Genomic DNA, 22,869 nt, shown 5'->3' on the forward strand with positions numbered 1-22,869 from the left:
CATCTATTGGGGGTGGATACTTGAACCAAACTCAGACTGCACTGCAAACTGCATCCCTGCTTGTTATCCTTCTTTTATCTTGCTTTTTTTCCCCTGAGGAATTTTTCCTTGCCACTTCAAATCCTCTGTTAAAATACACCCTTCAGTTTCCTGCTTGCCTTTTGGATCATTGTGTTTTAGACAGCAATGTAATCTGTGCAGCCTTTTTATCTGGAGTCAGCGGAGTGGTTGGACAAGTAGATGGAGTGAGAAGCCACAGGTTCATGCAGTGGCTCTTTTGCACAACTCCCAGTGAGCTTCACAAGATCTGTAAAACAAATGTTTGTGCTGTTTTGAGGAAGGAATTTTGATTTGTTCCCTCCTGGAATGCTAAATCACTTCGAGTCAGTACTAAGGGGTTTATTTTTCTCTGCCTGATGTTAACAAATTATTCTGTCTCCTTTCTGCCAGATTTGGCCACTAGGGAAGTTAGTGGAGAACTCGTGTGGGTGTGTGACTTGTGATGAGTTTTAGTCCAGGTGTTACTTTTGCCTTGAACAAATTGCTTTGAAGTGATGCAAGATTTTCTGAATGTATTTTCCTGTGTATTATGGAATCTGTATCCTGGTAATTACAGTGATTATATTCCCTAACTCTTGCATAGCTCAAGTGCCTTAAGATGGCTCGAACTCTCCTATCAAACCATGGAGAAGTTACAAAATAGCATCTCTCAATACTCTTCCATATGTGCTGCTCTCAGTGATGCCTTTGTGGTATCAGCAGTATGGTTCATATTAATAATCAGTTCAGAAATGAAAGACCTGAGAGTTAAACTTTTCAAACACTATTAAGCCATAGCTGCTGTCCTTAGGCTTCAGTTTGGATCTCTGTTCGGTAGTCCAGGAAGGCAAAACTGCCCTGTGGCCATTTTTTCGGTAGAATATTAGTGAATGTGAAAACATTAACTTGCACTCAAGTTTCCGCTTGCTGACTGACTAACAAACAAGACATCTTGGGTCTCTGTGCCTCAGATGCCCAAATAATTAATGTGGGAAAGCAGTAATTAGTTGGGCCATGCAAGAGAGAGTGATGACACAGATTGGAGCTAGGAGACAGCATTAAACCGAGCTGAGCCTGCTGCTGGGTGACCTTAGGCAAGTCACTTGACTTTGTGCCTCAGTTTAGCCCAGTGATAAATAGGCCCGGCTCTCTGTGCTGGGATAGGGCTTAGGGTGGTGCTGTAAAAAGGGGACTTCAAAATAGCGCTGTGGCAGTGTTCTGCTGCGAGGGGAGGGAAGTGGCCGTGAGTGTGTCTGTCTGACACAGCTTGGAAATTGTCCCTGACATCCTTGTGACGCGTGGAAGGTGACCTGGCTGATTAAACCTATTTGGACCTACCGGTGAGCAGTGTGAGGATTATCAGTGTTTGTGCTTTCCTGTTCTCTTGCCCTTATTTTTAAGGAGGCTTTGTGTTAAACTGTTCTAGTCCCGGCCATTCCCCCCAAGCTGTACGTTTCAAGCTTGAGGCCCTGAAATTGATCTTTTTCAAAGGAGACAGTTCTGGGTACAGTAACATTTGTTCAGGAAACGTTCCAGTGCAGTTGTTAGGAACTTCGTCTCTCTAGGGATAGAAAAGAGGATGCCAAAGGCAACTGTGTTACACAAGCAACTTCAGGAAGCTGAGGCAGTGCTGAGTTGTGGCTTTCCTGGATTTGATCACCTCTTCCGCAGCCTACCACTGCCTGCAGTGTGGCACTCCCTATTGAATAGAGCAGTTCACAGTGCAAATGTCTCACATGCGGATTATGTGCTCTTTGACTCATATAGGCCCTTATGGAGCATGATAAACCAGAGGGGGAGGGGGAAATAACCTGATACCTCCTAAGCACAAATTCCAAGGGCAAAATGGCTGCCCATGCGTCAAAGGTACTTGAAAATCTCCCCTTTTCCTTATGGAAAGGCAGTGGAATGTGCAAAGCAGTAAGGAATGCTTCAGGCTACAGTAGGTTTTTAATCCTATGGTTGCTGTCGGCCCACACAGAAGTACATGGATTTATTGTCACTGAACTTCTGAGTGTGCAAGGCTTCATGTCGGCCATAAACACAGGCATCTAAATATGAACTGCACCCCAGCTACCACTGCAGCTCCTGCCTTGGCTCCCAGTTCTCTACTGGTGCAGACTCCACCACAAGTGTCAATAAAGGACAAGCAGATGAGAACTCCACCCTTTCCAGCAAGTTAAAGCAAGCCAAAGACTGCTTTAGTGAGATTTCTGCCATTTAAATTCAAAAGCAAACCCAGGCTGGTATTATCAGCTCACACCAGATCTGCCTGCAGACAGTAATTCTTTCCTGTCTTGGACCCCTGCCCATGTGCATTATTGTAATTATCAGCAATTTAAAAAAAATAAAGCAGTAAAGCTAGGATGAGCTGCTAGTCTGTAGATTTACTGCCTGCTGTGTCAGGCATTCATTAGCCTTCCTGGGTTCAAGCCACCTATCTGCTGAATAAAAGCAGGAAGAGGAGCTAAGGAAAACAATGCATGAAACACCATTTGAAGCATGAATTGAGAGCTCTGCTTGCATTTACAAGTTATGAATCCAAAACCAGGGGAATTTTAAGTATTCTGTCCAGAAGTTCTTGTGTGTAAAGTTCTTCTGCCAACTTCCCTCACTTTTTAGTTGAAATGTTGGTTTCCTGAATACTGACTTACCATTAATTCCCAGGTGAGATTCATGGCAATGAATGTTAGATTTAAGGGCTCTGTGGCATGTTGTGATCCAGGAGGGCTGGGCTTTACAATGCCTGCCCAGCTGTTCTCCTTCCAGTAGCTTCAGTTTGTGACTGTGGCTCTTCTTAATTTCCATTTTCAAGGACTGGCCTCTTCTTGTGGAAAGAAAACGGCCTATGGACATCAGCTGGTGGCAACACTAATATGGGGGATGCAATTGAAGCAGTTTGAGTCCCTGCACAAACATTTACACCAATTTTTCAGTCAGGCAAAACGTTAGAATCCTCACACATTCAAAAGCAGCAACTGTGGAGGGTTTTGTTCACAGGAAGGCTGGTAAGGTAACAGGGCTCGTTTTTGTGTCAAAGGAACTGTTAGAATTCCTCAGTGGTCTTGAAAGTGTTCGATTTATATCCTCAATATCTGTGAGTATTGCACTGACATAGGGAGATTTGCAGAGTTGCTCAGATAGGGTAGGAAATGTAATTAAAAAAACAAAACAAGAGAGTTCTTTCTTCAACTTAAGGTGGGCAGCATGATTTATCTGAGTAAGGACAGTGCTGAGCAGCATGTTCGTATTCTGAAGTCCCTCAGGTTGTGGTTCATGTGGACCGTGATTTAATAACCAGTTGCTAATAACAGTGTTGCTTTTGAGGGCCTTAGCTTAATTAAAAATAAACAGCACAAGTAAACTTTCCAAGTGCTGCCTCGCTTTTTTTTTTGTCAGTGTAGCAACAACTGATTATGGAGTACATGTAACTCTCAGGAGCAGGAATTTTGAGCTGACCTGTAGAGAATCCTACAAAGGGCCCTGCCTTGTCAGTTAAGGCACGGTATGCCCTCAGTAGCCAGTAATCTGTTCTCTGCTCACCAAGTCAATGCAATTATCTGTTGGAGCTGTCTTCAGCAGCTCATAAATTCTAGCGGCTGGAGTTTCAGTCTTAAAGCAGCTTAATCTTCCACAGTTTTATGCAGAGAGCTACTCTTCTGTCGCTGCAGAGGTAGCCTGATGGAAAGCATGTGTGGTGTGGGTTCTCCTCACAGGCTCTCCATGCTTCTCAAGCTCCCATCCACTGTGGTTTTGTTGGAATAAAGATTCATTCTGGCTAATCTGATCAGATGGACGAGGCTCCGGTCATGTTTGACCTCACTGAAAATGCAGAATTCAGTTAAATATGACATTTTGCAGATACCTTTGTGCTGTTAAGGAATACTCTCCAGAACTAATTTCTGTGAATTATAATTATCAGCTTCTCTTCACACGAGAAAAGTTCCAATCACCCTTCAATCCTCAAGTCCCCATCAGCGTGCCAGAAGGTTTTCCAGAATAGTATTCCACAGGGAGCTGTATGGACAGCATGTGAAATAAGTCATGTTGTGATGATGCTTAACAGATCCTGGCAATAAAAGGCAAGGGATATGGATGTCGTTTACATGTTTGTCTTTACAAACCAGAACTGCAATGTCCTGCTTGTGTTTCAGGGGTAGACGTAAAATTATCTTACTAAAGTCTCTAACCTTGTATCCCTCCTTTGGGATGGGGGATACTTGCAGGAAGGCAGATATGATCCTTTTTAGCACCTGGAGCCCAGGCCTCCAGGTGGGTAAGCTCACACATCAAACCATTGTCACAAGCTGAAGAGGCCACTAGTAAATAAAAGCCAGGATACTCGGGCAGACACTTCCATCAGAGAAAAGGAAGATTTAGAGGCTTGAATTCCAGTGTTTCAGGGCCATAAATTGGGCACTAGCTGGCAGAGTGAGGAATTTAACTGACATTAACTGGCCAGAGATTTATGTGTTTATGGAATGAAAAATGTCTTTGGTCTTGGAAAGCAAACTGGATTACAGAATTATGCCAAAGGCAGAGCCCAGTTTCTCCCGAAACATCTCATAAATGCAACTTCCAGTGAGGAAAGTAATGGCTTATGGAACAGTCTTTTCCCAAGTAACATTTGTCTTGCTTTCATGTTACATATATGTATTAATAGGATAATAGCTACTAAAATAATGCTCAGCAAGGACGTATACAACTGGGTGAACTTTCTTCTATCATGTGTGTGTTGCCTCTCCTGATCTGTCAGGCTGCTTATTTAAGGGATTGAATAGTTGCTTCCCCGCACTAAAAGAAGCAGCTGCTTCCATTTATGGCTGGGCAATTCCCAGAATAAAATGTGCTGTCGGTTTGTTCATCCCTTTGCAATGTGGAATGAGTGAATTCTCTGAAGTACTGAAGAGCTTAACTAAGGACATGGCTTTATCCCAAGCTCCATGCCTGTTTACATGTTTTGCAGCCTTCCTTTTGCAGAGTGATGTTTGAGTGTAGCCTGAGGGATCCGCATCCAGTTTTCATACACTGAAGGCAATTGTGGGAAACATCCGAAAGTTACTTGGTTCCAAAAGGTGATCTTTTCCCCTATTTAAGTGTCAGTGTTAAAGGTGCGGCCTCCGTGTAGCTTGGAGGTGCTGTATTCTCTCGTTACAGCTAAAATGAGATTAAAGTACTAAATTAAAAAACTTACATGATTGAGGCCTGGAGTGGATTGTCAGTGGAGGAAAAATTGAAACCCATTGCTCAAAAATCTTGCCTTGCAAGTCCTGGGGTTAAAGAATCAACTCATGTATCTCAATCTTCATTGACTCGCCCAAGAGTGCAATTCAGGAGATGATTTCTGCCAGTTGATTAAAAGTGATGAAATCAAGCAAGTAATTAATGTAGTTTGGTCAGCTCTGAATTGGGGCTTAGCATGTTCTGGTAGCTATGGCAACAGCACTCGACTGATATGCAAGCTATGTGAGCAATCAAAGAAGGAGGAATGATACCTTTGCAGGGAGCAAGCTGGAGAGGCAGCAAAAACAAACACTGGCTCAAATCAGTATGTAAATAGTGGGTGGTCATGAGTTCAGGAGGTTGGTATGTGTTTGAACAGGAGTTTTGCTCGTGCAAGAAGTGTGATGAGTGGATTACTTATGGACTGTTTCTGCCTCTCAATGGATCCTGCACCTCTCCTGTTCACAAAGTTCCTTTATTGCTGCAGACTTGTTAAGTTTGCTTTGAAGGAGTCAGATTTCAGGCATCAGCAGTGCCATCACAGCACATACGTTTATTCTCTTTTGATGCCCTGTATTCTTACAAGGGTTAATGCTTCCTGGGTTCTTGATCTTGCATTTCTTTTCAGTTTTTTCCAGGGATGGAACTTAGATGTGCTTGCGATGTTGCCATCAAACAAAATTGTTTTGGGGATTGTTTCCTGCACGTTAGGTCCTGTGGTCTCTGGAAAATGATTGTGGGTACCAAAGTGGTGTTTGTTTGGAGAGAGATAAAAATGGCCTCTTAAAAAAATTTTGTGTGTTTAGGGAGTTCCGAAGGATCATTCTACATTTGCTTCTTTCTTCTGAAAAGACATCAGGGAGGAGGGTGGTGCAAGACGTGTTGCAGGTTCTGGTGTGTGCACTTGTAAGATGTTTATTAAAGACTTGATTTCTGCAAGAACCAAGTTACTGCACCATATTCCCAACCTCAGTCTATTCCTCAGAGTTCCTCCTGTACCTGGAGGTACAGGACTACGCGACTCTTTTTTCTTTAGGACAGAGAGTACGACAAACATACCCATAGTAAACTTGAAAATATATGTGAATTTGGCAGCATTTTGATACTGGGACATCAATGCTGCTATCTCTTACATGTAGTTTGGTATTTTATTACTTTGTGGTCTGTGCTAAAACATGCTGTCATGAGCATCTGTTGGTTGGAAGGGTCAGAGTAAGTATAAGACTGTTTCTCTTAAACGATGCATGGGTGAATAGTACTTAAAACTCGGGGGGTCATTTTTCTTCAGTTAATACTTGAATTTATGCTTTTGTGCCTCAGATTGGTTTTGTCCCCCAAGCACTAATCTTCTGTTCAGCACTAAACAATCCTTGACTTTCTGAGTGTTGAAATGTCTTATCTCTAGGCAGAGAGATAAGGGGAGGGGAAAAAAATATGATAGTTATAAAAAGAGTTATTCTTTTTCCTAATATTCTGTAACTAAGAGCTGCAAAAAGAAGTTGTCCAGTTGAATTCTACTCTTTACTCCTTTATTTCTTTTAAGCATACAGCTATTGATATGAGTTGATGGAGATCTGCAGGCTGTAGGGAGTGAACAGTGCCCACAGTAATTCATACATTTTTCTGTTTACAAAAAGTTAAATATGAAGGCAGGACTGGTAGCCTGGGGTTGTGTTACCTGCCAGGAAAAGCAGCTTAAGGCCAGCAGACTGTGCATTGCTGTTTCTATCGGGAGAAGTTGAAATGGATTCCATTCCTCTAAACACCTTAAAGAGCTTTAGAGTTCATCTGGTTTTTTGCCTTATGCTTCTTTCTGTTTTACAACAGCTAGTAGTTATTTAGGGAGAGCATGTTCAGCTCCCCAGCATCCACTTGGTCTTCTCAGAAAAAAAAAGGTCTGCAATTTAATTTACTCTTCTTTTCCTCTTTCGATCAGCCAGCAGGATTTCAGAAAAAGGGGCCTGACCTTGTTTTCATTATCAGTCTGCAGTTTGACCTAAATGTGGGCCTGGACTGTAAGGTTCGTGTCTGTTGATGCAGTCTGGGAAGTGCACAGATTACACATGTGAAACAGTTCCCCATAAGAGTGCACTGAATGGGATACAAGGCTTTGAGAAGCTGGTTGTCACAGCTGTTTTTTCTGATTCAGTAGAAATTATCTTTATTTGTATGTTTGAGCAAAAAATCAAAAGAGCAGGATTATTGCAGTGGGACACAGTTATTTTATTAGTGGTAGTAATACCAGCTTGTGTGTAACTTCACAGAGATCCTTCTGCCAGAAGTTATTAGTATTAGTTATTTGGTTTTTCAGACATCTGTTTTAGTCCATGTGGGTGCAGCCTTTTAGGGGGAATTACTCTTGGTTTTGGTAAGTTGTTGTTTCAATTATAAAAAACAAGATTTGGGGAAACAAATGCTTTGCTCATGGAAACTCGTGATGGACTCACCATCTCAAGGAGTGTTGTTACAAAATAGTTTGCAAGACTCCACTGATGTTCTGGATCAAGCAGGAACAGTCTGAGAAGATGCCAGAGGGTTTCTGGTTCTTTGAGCTGTTGATCAGATAATGCAATCAAGGTGTGTTTTGGTTTGTCTTCACAGGCCCTTGCAGCCAATGCTGGGACAGGGTTTGCAGTGGCAGAACCTCAAATTGCCATGTTCTGTGGGAAGCTAAATATGCATGTGAACATCCAGACTGGGAAATGGGAACCTGACACTTCTGGGACCAAGAGCTGCTTTGGAAGAAAGGAGGAGATTCTGCAATACTGCCAGGAGGTGAGACTTTCTGTGTAATCCTGAATCTTCACTGCTGTGAAGGAATTGGATTCCAATTTAGCTGCTCAGTAGCAAATTAACCCTGCAGGAGATGCGCTTGCTTTTGCCTAGTCCAATTCTCTGCACTGTCCTGCTGTGTTGTTGTCCAGGAAGAGCAGGGAGGACACTGCAGCAGGATTTAGAAGCTACCTCACATCAGCTGCTACTGCCACAGAAGGTCCTTGGTCTGTCAGTCAGAGGTATCTTCATGTGTTTGCAGGGCTTTACCCCAGTGTTCTTCCCCCGAGCTGGTTAACCAGTATCTGCTCTCTGTTGCATAAAATGGAACCTGACACCTATTTTAGTTAGCATATGGCTATGCTGTTCTTAGTGACGTGTTCAGATCAGGCAGAATGTTAGAAAAATATTTTAATCAAATTTTGTCAGTGTTTTTAAACTCTTTAGACTTTATTGAAAAAGATGTAATTATCTTCTAGTGTGTTCCAGATATCCTGTGATGTATTGGTCTTGTCCAGTGTCTTTAATTGCTCCTCTGAGGTGACAGCCATGTAAAATACCACAAGGAATGTATTTTTTTTAATGGGAAAGCAACAGACTGTACTGTGTCTAGACTGGAGAACTTTTAACTGTTTTACAAAGCTGATATAACTGGGGCTGCATTTTTTTCATGTGTTAGAAGCCTATATATAAGTCAGTGTCTGGACTTGAGGACTTGACCAGGGTGTAAGGATCAAATTAATACCTCATAAATGGACCAGGCATGAGGAAACCTGAGGAGGTGGGTGCATAATTTGACAAGTGATGAGAGAGTCTGAAGGTGGTACTGAACCCTATTTGTTGGTTATTGCTGTTCCGGGGGTATTGTACTGCTCCAGAAAGAGTTAAACAGCTACATCTCCTCCAAACCCAAATACCCAAATGCTCCTCCTCCACTGCTGTGCCAATCCAGATCTCTCAGCTTAGTGCCAGTGAGGACTCTTGCCCTGACCTGGCTCTCTCCTGCCTCAAGGCAGTGGCATATCTGTATCTGAAGCCCTGTGTGACAGACAGCTGGAGCTTTTTTTATGTCTCTAGCTGTCCTGAGCTTGATCCAGAGCAGAGTTGTGTGTCCACATGCAAACTCCAACTTGTTCCTAAGTTGGAGTTGTTCTTGTGTAGAGAATCAGCCTTACTACTCTGGTAGGACCTGCTCTGCACATTCTCTGTCCTTTCTGGAGAGAAACCTCTCTGTCTGTGCTGTTCCCCAGATGTACCCAGACCTTCAGATCACCAACGTGGTAGAAGCCAACCAGCCCGTCAGCATTGACAGCTGGTGCAAGCGTGGGAAGAAGCAGTGCAAGGACCACACTCACATCGTTGTGCCATACAAGTGCCTGGGTGAGTGTGTGCTTGTGGGTGTGCTGTGCATTCCTGTGGGAGAAGCAAGGGGTTGCCTCCTGGATTCTTACAGAGAGAGCAACTCAGTTTGTTAGACTTGTAGAAATGACAACCTGATACAAGACAACTTTCACTGTTTTTCTTTCTGACATGTTTTTCTTTCCACAAGATGGAACTCTGCCTTTCTGGAGCAGGTCGACAGCTTGGTAACAACTGTGGTAGAATAATGGTGCCTGGCACGAGAAACAAATCCCCATTCTGTCTGCAAACGCCATAAAAACCTGAAGACTATTGTATCTGAGTACCTCAAAAACACTGGGATTTAATACTTTGATCCTATTTTTGTGAAGCTTTAATATTTTGTTGCCTTGGAGACTTAAATGCTCTGTGTACTCAGGCTTCCTGCTTGGTCTTGGCAAGAGATCTTTATTTTATTTCAATGGCTATATTTAAACTTTACTGTTTCAAAGAGGCTCTTTTTCTTACAGCTGTATCTCCTTTCCCCATTTTGAACTGTGAAAGAATGTGAGATAAACTGTGATGGATTTCATGGTGCTTTCCAGAATGTCCCCACCCACTGGAATCAGGCAGCATATTTTAACTGGTTAATTTGTGACTTTTGACCTCTGGGCTGTGGGTGACACTGCGCTGCCCCACTGTGCTGCGTGTTCTTAGGAGTGAGCTTAGTCTTAGCTGGCTTTCTTTTCAGTTATCCACTGGAAAAGACTTGTAAGAGGTCTTGGGAGAGACCTCCTACTGAATGCTCCCAACTGATTGCTGGGAGCATTGAGTAGGAACCAGTTTTCGTAATTTGTGTCCGTATTTCAGGTTACCATGTGATTTGACATGGGATAATACCAGCAAAGCAGCAGAACCATGTGTGTGCTTTGTCCTTTATGTAATGCCTTCCATGAGACAATCATAAAGCACTTCATTAAACATAAAATTTATTGTGGACACATCCTGGGAGAAAGGTGCTTCTCTTTATAGATGTGGAAATTCAGGTTTGGGAAACAACCAAGCCCGGCTGGATCATGAGGATCTCCTTATGATCATCTCTTGATCATAAGGAGAACTTCTGATGGAAATAAGGATGAAATCAAGATCCCTGGATTTATAAGGAGTCATCTCTTTTAGAAATAATCCTTCCCCAAGGCTATTCTCCAGCTACAAAATAAGCTGATTTTACTGACACTGCCCTAAAATTTGATTAGCATTAAACTATTCAGGTTTTTCATTAGTATATTTCACAGTGTTCATGATTTGCAGGCCCCAGCCTGTGAGGCAGCATTGGTTTTCAGATCTGAGCTGCAAGTCTGGAGGCCATATGTCTATAAAATCTCTGTCTTCAGCACTCCACAAATTGGTTCTTGTAAATGGATGATGCATGTCTCTGGGATTATAGTCAAACTGTGGGATTTTCTTCCCTTTGTTAGTTGTGTTTTCCTTGATGCATTAATATACAGGGGACCTTGAGGTAGGATTGTGTCACCATACCCTGTTTAATCTTCCCTGCCCCTACCCCAACAAGGAAAACTCCTTTGTATTTGAAAAGTGAAGAGAAGAACGCAGAACCAAAGTCCCTTGGTTTTAAAGTTTGCTCAGTTTTACTTTTCTTACCAGAAGCATTTAAACTTTTCCTGATAGAGTAAGATGAAAGATTAGTAACTAAAAAAATCTAACTGGCCTGTTTTGAGGTGAGAAAATGGGGAAAATACAATCTCTCTTTTAGTTTAAAATGTAAATAATTGCAAAGGGGTGATGAAGGTCATTTGATTTCAATGTCTTCAATTATCAGGTAATCTAACTCTAAACTGTTTAACTTCTCTGTACTTTGTAGATGTATCCATGATCATTTAGTATCAACAGTAAGGAGCTGGGAAAAAATTGGTCATGCAAACAATATTTAAAATATATTTTGAAAAGATGGTGTGAAATATTGGTTTGACAAAGAATTCTGCTTTGTGGAAAAGTCTTCTCCAAAAGTCTTTTCCTGTGAGCAAAAGTCTTTGACTTAAAAGCTTTTCTCCAATTTTAACAAATGCTGCTGCTCCTAATGCTGCTGGTCACGTGTGCAGGGAATGCTGCTTTAAAACACTTGAGCTGAAGATCTTTTCCTGGTCTTCTCAGAGTATCTAGCTCTCTCTCTATTTTAAAGTTAATGAATGCAGCATTTGAATCTGCAAGAAGGAAAAACCTTAGCTTGGAGAAAATTTCATGTTTGGATTCCAGTGGCAGTGTTTGCTGGGACTTCTTGGGTAAGAACTGGACGTGATGCTCATTTGCTTCTGATCCGTAATTCATATGTATTGGTACCAGGCTGAATGATGATAGAAATTTAGGCTAAATAGCTTTTAAGACCAAAAAGTAGAGTCTGTACAGCAGAGAGATTCTCTCTCTCCCATCTTCCCCAAAAGCAAAAGTCTGGGTTTGGTACAAGGATTGTACCAAAGCTTCCTCATGCTAGTGAGGTTGAGGTTATCCAGATACTGGAATGCAGTGTATTTGCTGACTCTGGTTGTACTCTGATATTTAGGCTGTATAGTTTTTATTTTCCAGCTCTCTGTGTTTGGTTAGGGCAGTGAATGTGCTGCGGTTGATCTTGAATTAAACCATCTGGAAAAAAAAACGAAAACCAAACAAGACTTGCTCAAATACTGAAAACATAGATAACGCTCTCAGCATATAAAAATTTCCAGGCTGTTATTTACAGCAGCAGACAGCATGAAGGACCTTTGGTATGATGCAGCTCATTTGAAAATAGGTGATTCAGTAGTTTGAAACTTCTTGGTGCAGACACAGTCTTCTCAAAGATTTTAGTGAAATCTCATCAGTCAATCCTTTCATGGAAGAACAACTATTTATGCAGTTGCACTGCAAACTCTGCATTCAGCTTTCGGGGTCAGCAGAATCACCCCATGCTCATTGTTTTACATTGGACTCTCTGAGGCTCTGTTTTTCTTTAGATTCTCAGAAACAATTTTTACAGCTGATGTGACTTGTCTCCTTTAAGAATATACCGAACCCTCAAGGCACATTGTTGTGGTTTAATGTAGTTACAGAAAAATCCATGACCTATGGAAGTGATTCCCTGTAAAGACCATGGCAGCTTCCTTCAGACCTGACAGAACCAATCAGCTGGCTGGTTTTGAATATAGGGACCCTGTCAAACCTCAAACCACTTAAGAGAGCTGAACGTGCCTCTGCGAAATTACATTTAAAAATTAACCAACCCTGGTAAAAACTCTTTTTTTCTGGCTTTTGAACAGGTGGGGCCGGGCTGGGCCCTGCTCTGCTGCGGCACTGGCCAGGCTTGTTCTGCTGCGCAGCCTGGCTGGCTCAGCCTGAGGCTCTGCTGAGATTCTGCCATGCTGAGTTCAGCCACAGCTGATGGGCCAGGCCGGCTGCGTTTGGCTCCGGCTGTGGGCTGCACTGGCTTCCGCTGGCACCGCGGAAAATCTCACGGCTGAGAGCAGAGACGGCCCTGCAGCCCCGTACAGAAAGCAGCCCCGTGGCTGGAATTGACCACGTAGGGGCCAGAAACCAGGTGTGCAGCCAGAGCGGCCGCTGCCCCGCAGAGATCACGTGGCCATCCGCAGGCCCGGACAAGATATTAACTCTTTTTAGTGCACAGGTGAAACTTGCAGGCATCAATCCTCTCTTGAGTGAGAGACAAGCAAAGGGTGAAGACATGTAAAGGAAACAACATAGAGACACCAAGGTCAGTGAAGAAAGAGTCAAATCCCAGATGGGAGGAGAATGAGGAGATGCTTTAGTCTTGGGCTAAAATTCTCTTGTAAGGCTATGGTGAAGGTATAATTGATACACCAGAGTTTTTTTTTTTCCCCTGTAACTCATGGAATGCACTGGGGCAATCTGGGTAGCGTTCTAACAACGACTATGAGCAGAGGCACCTGTGTTGAAGCAAGCAGATGTTGAGGTAGCTGTGATCCAATGAGAAGCTTGAACAGAGAGAAATGAGAGAGGTGAAAAACCTTGCCCCAGGGATGGAAGAAGAAAACCTCTGTTCCGAGAGATAAAAGAAGAGAACTTTTGTTTCTATACTAGAACAGCTCATCCCTAAAATCGCACCCCAGCAAGCTGAAATGACCCATGGTGGTAGTTGTGGGAAAACTACCAAAATGTGGTAGGGACTTCACGATTGCAGATTTCTGGGAAGGGGCTAATTGTGAAAATCAAAACCACAAGAAAACTGTTTCTTGTGGAAAAGTCTCCATGGCATGGCAGGAGAGACTCCTCTCCCTAAGTAGACTAAAGAAAGATTGTTTTAAAAGTGGTAAACTGACTGAAAATACCAAATTTACTTCTTTATGTTGTCAGTGGGGAAAAGAAAAGTTGTGGGGGCAGAGAAGTGTTCTGAAGGTTTATTTTGATTTTTTATTATTTTTTCTTTTAATTCTGTTAATAAAGTTCCTTTTAAAGTTCTGAGCCTGCTTTGCTCTCCTCCTAATCCCTATTTTCAAAGCAGAAAATGAGTAATTCTAGTGGATGCGCTGGCATTTGACCTGCACTAGACCCCATTAAAAGGTGCATTGGCCAAGAAACTCGGCTTGGCGAACAAAAATGGCTACACTTAAACTGGTATTTCTGCCTGGTTCAACTGAAACTGCTAACACATGCACAGAGTGCACTTTGGGGGAGTTCTGGGAGGCTTTATTTGCTGACGCATGTGAACTGTGACCATTGTGTTTTTCAGTGGGTGAGTTTGTAAGTGATGTCCTGTTGGTGCCCGAGAAGTGCCGGTTCTTCCACAAGGAGCGCATGGATGTGTGTGAAAGCCACCAGCACTGGTACACTGTGGCAAAGGAGGTAATGGAGCCACTGGGACAGGGGTGTTTATTCTGGATCTGTCCACTTGGATGTTTGTAGTGTTGGAGCATAGCAGTGTTTCTCTCTGTATTGCTGTTCTGTGTTCTAGTCAATGAACTGAGGCTGACAGCAAGGAAATAAAAATTTAAAAGTACTCAAATGACTTAAAAAACCTGTCTAGCAATTGAGTTATTCTTCATTAAAAACTCTCCTAAATGGCTTATCCATATCACAGAGGTAGGAATTGAAATCAGCTCTCTGCAATACTGCTTTAACCAATGGTTCATCCCTCTTTATTTTTATTTTTTTTCTCCCAGGGAGATACAGTGAGCATAGGATAGTTCATATTTTTCTTGAACATTTTGCTTTAATGTACCTTCTGCTGGGGATTTGGTTGGGAGGGCTTGCCTGGGAGCAATCTGAGTTTTGTTGGGACTGATTAGTAGAGGTTTTACATAAGGGATGGATTATATTCTCAGAATAAGTCTAGCCCATGGTTTTGGGGGGGGTGGGTTTGTTTTTTTTCCGTCTGGCTAGCTAAACTGTTGTAAAAGCTCCGCACTCCCGTTTGAAGCTGGGATAATAAAAACAAGATCATTACAGTATGTGCTTGTTTTCCATTTTGTAGAAGCAACAATTGTAGAAACAGCAACACAAAGACCAGTTAAGCAAGCTCCACTTAAAATTCCTTGTTCTTTAAAATCATGTGAGCAAAAATCTGTCTAAATAAAGCTGTACTAGAGGAAATGTCTTTTAATTGAGGGTAAACGTGTTAATGTGTAGAAAATTGAAAAATCATTTACTTTAAATGTGGTTGGAGAACTCTTCCAGCAATACTTGGCACATTTAAAATCAGTGTTGTAAGAAAGCAAAGCACAAAAGGGTTCTGATGGGCATTTCTTCAAAGCTTTTCTTCATTCTTTTCTGGGCACCTCTAAGCCAAATATTTCCTTTGCTTAAGAGAAGTATATAGACATAATGTCTAAGTGTACTTTACATTTGACTTTTTCTTGAATTATCTGATTGATTTTAATCTTACAGTTGGTAAAAAAAATCTTGACACAAAGTCCATTTGAGCAATTATTCACTTGCTACAATGTAAAGTTTAATAGATAAAGTTTACTGAAATGGCCAGCCCAGAGAAGAAAACACCCTTTCTGGCTCTTTCAAGTTTTCTCCCTTGAGTTGGCACAAAATGTTTGGGGTTTTTTTCCTGAACTTTGCCATGTTGACAAACCATCAGTTGTTGGGGCCAGGGTGTGAAATGTTAGCAGCAGGAAGTGCAGGGTATTTCTGAATCTGGGACATTTGTGGGTTTTTTTGTTTTTTTTTTTAATGCTACAAGTTTCCACTCTCCTTTGATGTTCAGATTTAGGTCATATGTTGCTGTTGCTTTTGCTGTAAAACTTAAACCATTCTTGAGATCTCTGATAGGCAAACTTGAGCTTTATCCAAAGGAAGAGCATGATGCTGGACTGACATGAATGGGCTCCCCTTTCAGGCCTGTCTGACAGAAGGGATGATCCTGCACAGCTATGGGATGCTGCTGCCCTGCGGAGTGGACCAGTTCCATGGAACAGAATATGTGTGCTGTCCTCAGACTAAGGTTGTGGATGAGGCTCTGTCCAAAGAGGAAGAGGATGAGGATGAAGACTATGACCTCTACAAGAGGTAGAGTTCTTACTGGTATAGATATTAAAAGCTTGGCACATGAAGCTGCTGCTTGGGAATATTTCACACAGCAACTCCCTTCTAGTGAGGATTGAGAAAATTTCTGTGCTTCTGTGTTTCCAAAAGAAGTGTCCTAAGCCTGAAGAGGACAAATGACTCTGCAGTCCCCCTTTTACTGGAGGAGCTAAATACCCTCTCTCCCTTCATACCTGCAGAGAGTTGGGGTCATTCAGCCTCGAGAAGAGAAGGCTCCAGGGAGACCTTAGAGCCCCTTCCAATGCCTAAACAGTCTCCAAGAGAGTTGGAGAGGGTCTTTGGACAAGGGCCTGCAGGGGCAAGACAAGGGGGCATGGGTTCACCCTGCCAGAAGGGAGTGTTAGATGGGATATTGGAAAGTAATTCTTCCCTGTGAGGATGGTGATGCCCTTGCACAGGCTGCCTAGAGATGCTGTGGCTGCTCCTGGATCCCTGGAAATGTCCAAGGCCAGGTTGGATGGGTCTTGGAGCAACCTGGGATAGTGGAAGGTGTCCCTGCCCAGGGGAGGGGGTGGAACAAGATGGGCTTAAACGTCCTTCCCAACCCAAACCATTCTGGGATTCTATAGTAGGAGCCTGACTCAACAAGGTTAGACTTTCACTTACTGAAAAATGGAAAGAGGCCACATGAAGGCAGAGCCATGGAGAATCTCTGCTTGCAGCAGCAGGAGTGTCTGTAATAAGGGATGTCCCCTTGCCGTGAGTGATGGGCTAATTAATAGTTAGTACACTTATTTTTCCCATTTCCAATGTTTCTAGAACAGATGGAAAGAATCATTATTCAGGTACATCCAAGTGATTAGCCTTAACCTTACTCCCTAATTTATCTGTGTCCCTCCAGTGAGTTCCCTACAGAGGCAGGTGTAGAAGACTTCACAGGAACAGCTGTGGAGGAAGATGAGGATGAGGATGATGAAGGGGAAGAGGAGGAGGATGTGGTGGAAGACCGTGATTACTACTATGTCCAAGGCCAGGTTGGATGGGTCTTGGAGCAACCTGGGATAGTGGAAGGTGTCCCTGCCCAGGGGAGGGGGTGGAACAAGATGGGCTTAAACGTCCTTCCCAACCCAAACCATTCTGGGATTCTATAGTAGGAGCCTGACTCAACAAGGTTAGACTTTCACTTACTGAAAAATGGAAAGAGGCCACATGAAGGCAGAGCCATGGAGAATCTCTGCTTGCAGCAGCAGGAGTGTCTGTAATAAGGGATGTCCCCTTGCTGTGAGTGATGGGCTAATTAATAGTTAGTACACTTATTTTTCCCATTTCCAATGTTTCTAGAACAGATGGAAAGAATCATTATTCAGGTACATCCAAGTGATTAGCCTTAACCTTACTCCCTAATTTATCTGTGTCCCTCCAGTGAGTTCCCTACAGAGGCAGGTGTAGAAGACTTCACAGGAACAGCTGTGGAGGAAGATGAGGATGAGGATGATGAAGGGGAAGAGGAGGAGGATGTGGTGGAAGACCGTGATTACTACTATGACAGCTACAAGGTTGATGACTACAATGAAGAGACACCCACAGAGCCCAGTAGTGACAAGGCTATGTCTGAAAAAGAAGTGAGCAGTGACATGAAATGTAAGACACATTCCAGTCCACAGACCTCCTGCTCCCTTGAGATCATTCCTGTTGGCTCTCTGTTAGTGATGGGGTTTTGATCAAGTCGATAAGTGCCACTTGGAAGTTTTATTTGCCAGATAAGTTAGCAAACAGAGGAAAACTGATGATGCTTGTTTCAAGTGTTGAAATTAACTCTCTAGAGCATGGGCCATATGTTTCCAGATAAACAGCAGTTCTGCTGGCGGGAAGCCCTGTGTGTGGCATGTTGAACAAGCACCTTGTGAAGGTGCAGTGATGAGTCAGAAAAGCCATATCTGCAAATTTTGGAAAATCTTAAAGGGACATTTGGGGTACACTGTAAATTTAAAATCTGGTGGTTTATACCAGCTTAAAATGAGGAAGCTGAAAGTGGTGGGCCATACTCTGCAGATGTGCCATCTGGTCATTTAAGGGTGAGGAACATCCTTGGTGCTGCCTTTGCAAAACGCTTCTCTTCCACAAAAGAGAGCCAGCACAACTAACCCAACTTTATTATATGTTAAGATAGACTTTCTGCAGTAGTATAATCTACTGTGCTGGTGGCAGCTTTTGTTGAGTGGTAGGTGCCTTTGCAGAGGGCTCATGGTGTTGATGCCTTAGCATTATGTGATGTCTTACACTTTGCATGTAGAAGTGTCTGCAGAGGAGGGAGGAGCAGAGAGGGAAAGAAATTCAATTAGCTACAGATCACTGAATCATTGCCAGCAGTTCTCGCATCTTTTTGGTAAAATGCCAGCATGCTGCAGATAGTTTTCCTTGCTGAAACACGGCTTAGCTCATATGTGTACAGGGCTGTTGCAGATCTGCAGGTTTTGTAAGAGGCTTGGAGGAATATGATTGAGGTGTCTGTTTTGGGGGGTATGCAGTCTTTTTTCCCTGAAGTACTATGAACAGTTGCTGATTTATACACTATATCTGCTCTCTTGCCTCAATACAGCCCAGCTGCTATTGCTGGCTCACCATGAAGTATTCCACATGCCACGGCTACATGGAGTTTTAATATTTGGTGCATAGATGTTTCAAACCTTAAAACCTCAGCGTCTGAGGCCGGCATGGAGATCAATCCCTTTGTTTAGCCTGCTTTTTCACTTACTCCTACACCTGCCCTGTAAGATGTAGAGTGTCTGTCCAGGCAGAGTGCAGTGAACTGAACATCCTTTGATGCTCTAAAGCAGCCCTAATTGACTCAAGGCTTTTCATGCTTCTGGTTTTATAGAGTGGAGGGTCTCCTACTGGGGTAGCTGGGGCATAATTCTGTGGCATCAGCAGAACAGATTCCTGTTGTCCCAGCCCCTGGCTCTGGAGAAATCTCTCACAGATGAGAGCTCAATTTAGAGACAGAGTGAACTGCTTGGCTATCTCCAAAGCACCACGTGTGGGCATCTCCCTGACCAGCTTGTAATGGATGCACTGGAATGTTAAGCCCCCCAAAACTGGCAGAAGCCCTTGGGTTGGTGCAGCAGCAGTGTTGAGGCCAGTGCCTCAGAGGAAGGGGTGAAGTAGAGCCACCTCTGCATCATGTAAATCGCTCGGCTAGGCCTGTGCTCCTCACTAGCTCATGTTCTCACCCATCTCCACACAGCTGTCTGCTCCCAGGAGGCCATGACAGGGCCCTGCCGGGCTGTGATGCCTCGTTGGTACTTCGATCCTAACAAGAGAAAATGCATTCGCTTTATATATGGAGGCTGCGGAGGCAACAGGAACAATTTTGAGTCAGAGGAGTATTGTATGGCTGTGTGTAAAAAGATGAGTAAGTCCTGCCTCCCACTGGCCTTTTGCAGCTGGCCACTGTCTGTCTGGCGTGTGGTGTCTCCTCCTTCCCTTGGGCAATAGAGGACCCGTCTGTAGCTTATTCCTATGGTTCTGGTGTCTGTCCCTTTGCAGCAGTCTCCTCCTGTCTCTGCTTCCCTAGGTCTGTAGGGTGATTGTTCCTCAGGAAAGTGCCCCTCACCATATGCTGTCTGTGCTCCCTGGTGGCTTGCAGCTCTTTCTGAGGGCTCAGCTGTCCTCTTCCAGATCTATAACAGGGACCAGGGGCTGTATCTGACCTTTTGCCTAACTGGTTTTTTAATCAAAATATATGTAAGGAAGCCCTTGCTTTCCCTAGTCGTGTTACCATGCATACGTTTGACAGTAGGTCCTAAAAAGCAGACTACTGTTCTCTTGGTAGTAGGCATTTTCCTGCTACTTTAATTTTGGAAAATATCAGACCAGTATTATAGAATTCAGATTCCTATTTTCAGCTTGGTATGAAATTCAAATCACATCTCAATGCCTGTGTTTTTAAGTGCTTAAGGTTTTTGGCACCAGTTTCAACTGGCTTTTATGTCAGATGATAAAACTACTAAAAACATTTTAACCTCTTTATTAATCTTATTATTGAACTCCAGCACTTCCACTTCAGCTACCATTAAAGCTTTTGAAAGGCTTTTTGTGTTATCTGGGGCTTGGCAGCCTGACTATACAGCCATAATCCTGTTTACAAAATGTGCTTCATGCAAGTGCTTTAGATTGGGCTGATCTAACTGAGGCGGTGAAAGAAAAGATGCGGATGTCAGGAGCTTTTTGTACAAAAGATCGTCCTGTTACAGAAGGATTTGGGGCTGGGAAGAGAGTTCTCTGTGTCCAAGCCTGGTTCAGAAATGCCAGGAACAGGGCCAGAATATGGGACAGATATGACATTGTCCCTTGCACGCAACAGTAGTGCTTGTGATATATGTTGTCATTATTTCCCCCTAGTTAGAGGGAAGGGTGCAGTGCATGCTGAACTCTTATTCAGTGCTCATGCTGAAGTGCCAGGTAATTTTTTTCTGAAGCATGCTGTCTTTAATGACATGTTGGAGGTTTTTCCACCCAAATGACTAATACGGATGACAGGTTGCCTTAACTGTCCCTTTGTGCCTTCCCTCAGGTGAAGGGTAACAACAGAGTGCATCATGTTTGCCATAGATCTTTTAGAAAGGCTCTGGGGATGTGTAGTTCCTAAAACCATAGCACAGGAGCACTTCCAGCACTTCCTGAACTGCAGTATAAGAAATACAGAGCCCCTGATGTGGATTGTGTAGATGCTTGAAGTTATCAGTTCTGAAACTTTGTTTTTCCCCTTGTCGAATTTGGATGTCTTGAAGTTACAAACCATCCGGTGTATTGGACAAGTCACTTTGTCACACTGAGTCTCCTTCTGTTGCTGTCTTGTCTAATATCATTGCCTGTAAGTCCTGCATGGTGCATCTGGTAGGGGAAGGTAGGTTTGAAGTGTAAAATACTGCTTTTGTGCAGATATATTGTCACACTCCCTAATCACGTTAATGATGTCTGGAGCCAGCTTGTCAACGAACAGCTAATGCACAGAATGTCACTTAAACCATCCAAGGCCAATGTGGAAGGGAAGGGAAAAGTAGTTCTTTATCCTGTCATGCCAGGCACTGTGTTTCTGGAACTGAGTGCTGCTCACCTCAGCACTGCACAGGCCAAGCAGTACTGGGAGCTGTGGTCATCGCTGCCATTTGAGCTGATGTTGGACAGAAAATTGGCACCGTAAAGATTCTAAAACGGACTCTGGAAGGTGGTGGTTCAGTAGGTTCAGCTTGCCAGACTATTAATTAGGCAGGCATGGAGAGTCCTTTCCTTGCACTCTGCAATCCAGGATTGCAGCTTTCTGACCGTGCTTACCCTTCCCTCTTCATGCAGTGCCAACTGATGATGTGGATGTGTATTTTGAAACCCCTGCTGATGACAATGAGCATGCCCGCTTCCAGAAGGCCAAGGAGCAGCTGGAGGTCAGGCACCACAACCGCATGGACCGGGTGAGTGTCAGCCTTCAGGCTTTGTGCTGTGTGGTTGTTTGTGTGTCGGCTGCTGCCCATTCTACTGGAAAAATTGGTGGTGAAGTGACTTGCTTTCCAGTCTCCAGCCTTCTGTGTGTTTCTTTCAGTATGACCGCACCATGGGAGTCAGATTTTTATTTCTCCAGTGTTGAGAGAGGAAATTACATTGATGCTGGGAAGAAATTCTTTATTCAGGTGGTGCTGAAGCCCTGGCACAGGTTGCCTGGAGAGGTTGTGGATTCCCCATACCTGGAAGTGTTTAATGCCAGGTTGGACAGAGCTTGGAGCCATCCAGTCTAGTAGAAGATGTCCCTGCCCATGGCGGGGGGGGAACAAGATGAGCCTTCCAGCTCATCTTGGGATGTCCCTTCCAACCTAAACCCTTACAGGATTCTGTGAAACTTGGCTTGTTACTCAGAGGGATTAAGTGCTAGGCTTAAACCCCACAACAGCTCTTTTGTGCCTTCAAAACCCAGCAAGGCTGTGCTAGGATCTGCCTGTGAAGGCAAAGCAGCTCATAAAGATAAGATGTAAATTTATGTCTTGTTCGTGTGTTCTGTCCTTTTCCCGTCCAGGTGAAAAAGGAGTGGGAGGAAGCAGAGCACCAGGCTGTTAATCTCCCCAAGGCAGAAAGGCAGACTCTGATCCAGGTAAGAGTGGAAGGATCCTAAGGGAAAGTTACTGAGAGAGAGGGCAATATTCAGAGCTAAAAGACAACTGAGATGCAAGAACCTTCCTGCTCTGTCAACAGCTGCCTTTTAGAGGAGGTTTGATTCAATTGTTTACTTTGTTCATTAAACTGGAGGTGATCTGATACTATGCCAAGTCCTTTCCTACACGCACTAGTAGAAAGTGATCTCGCACCTCAGGCGTAGCATCAGTGGAGCCAAATTGTAATTTCAGACCTTTGGCCTGTTTTGCACTAACACTGGCCTCAGAGCCTGGTTCAGAGTCAGCTCTGGCTCTCTGGGCACACATTTCCTGCTCGGCCAGACTTAGTGAAAACAGCTTAGACAGCAGATGAAACCGAGTTGCTGCCAAAATGCTAATCTTGTGCCTTATGAGGAGAATTCAGTTGGACTGTGAAGTTAATGAGAGATTGCAGTGTGGGATCATTAGGGCAAGGCTCTTCTGGCAGTGACAACTCTGTGAATTTGTCTCAGACCAGTATGCAATGAAGTGGTTGACTCCAGCTTTTAAGCCCACTTCGGATTTTATCTTGGAACACAGTTTACTCTCTGCATTTTTAATATAAGTCACTATTTGGAACTATGCGCAAATGCAAAAGTTTGTCATTATCTCTGTTGAAATGTAACACTTAGTGGACTATTCTGGTTGGTTTGGAAATGAGGGTTATGACCTTTCTAAAAGAATACAGAGAGATTTGATCCGAAGGCATGCTGATGGAAAATTTGCTATGCAAAACCTTTGTAAACTTTTGCAAATTCAAATTAATGGCTTCGGGCTGAAGGGATCAATCCTGTTTTTG

The 22,869-nt window shown here is 43.4% G+C and overlaps 1 protein-coding gene across 1 annotated transcript in view; it reads left to right on the forward strand.

Moving 5' to 3' along the window:
• APLP2 (amyloid beta precursor like protein 2) overlaps positions 1-22,869 on the forward strand; it is a 49,624-nt gene that overhangs the window by 14,024 nt on the left and 12,731 nt on the right. Inside the window, exons 2-9 of the mRNA XM_005427889.3 lie at positions 7,864-8,037; positions 9,285-9,414; positions 14,132-14,244; positions 15,746-15,915; positions 17,315-17,532; positions 19,136-19,303; positions 21,244-21,359; positions 21,956-22,030. Coding sequence (XP_005427946.3) covers positions 7,864-8,037; positions 9,285-9,414; positions 14,132-14,244; positions 15,746-15,915; positions 17,315-17,532; positions 19,136-19,303; positions 21,244-21,359; positions 21,956-22,030 — 1,164 coding nt within the window. The remainder of the gene's footprint in view (positions 1-7,863; positions 8,038-9,284; positions 9,415-14,131; positions 14,245-15,745; positions 15,916-17,314; positions 17,533-19,135; positions 19,304-21,243; positions 21,360-21,955; positions 22,031-22,869) is intronic.

This window comes from Geospiza fortis, unplaced genomic scaffold (assembly GCF_000277835.1).
Source record: "Geospiza fortis unplaced genomic scaffold, GeoFor_1.0 scaffold140, whole genome shotgun sequence".
NCBI lineage: Eukaryota > Metazoa > Chordata > Aves > Passeriformes > Thraupidae > Geospiza > Geospiza fortis.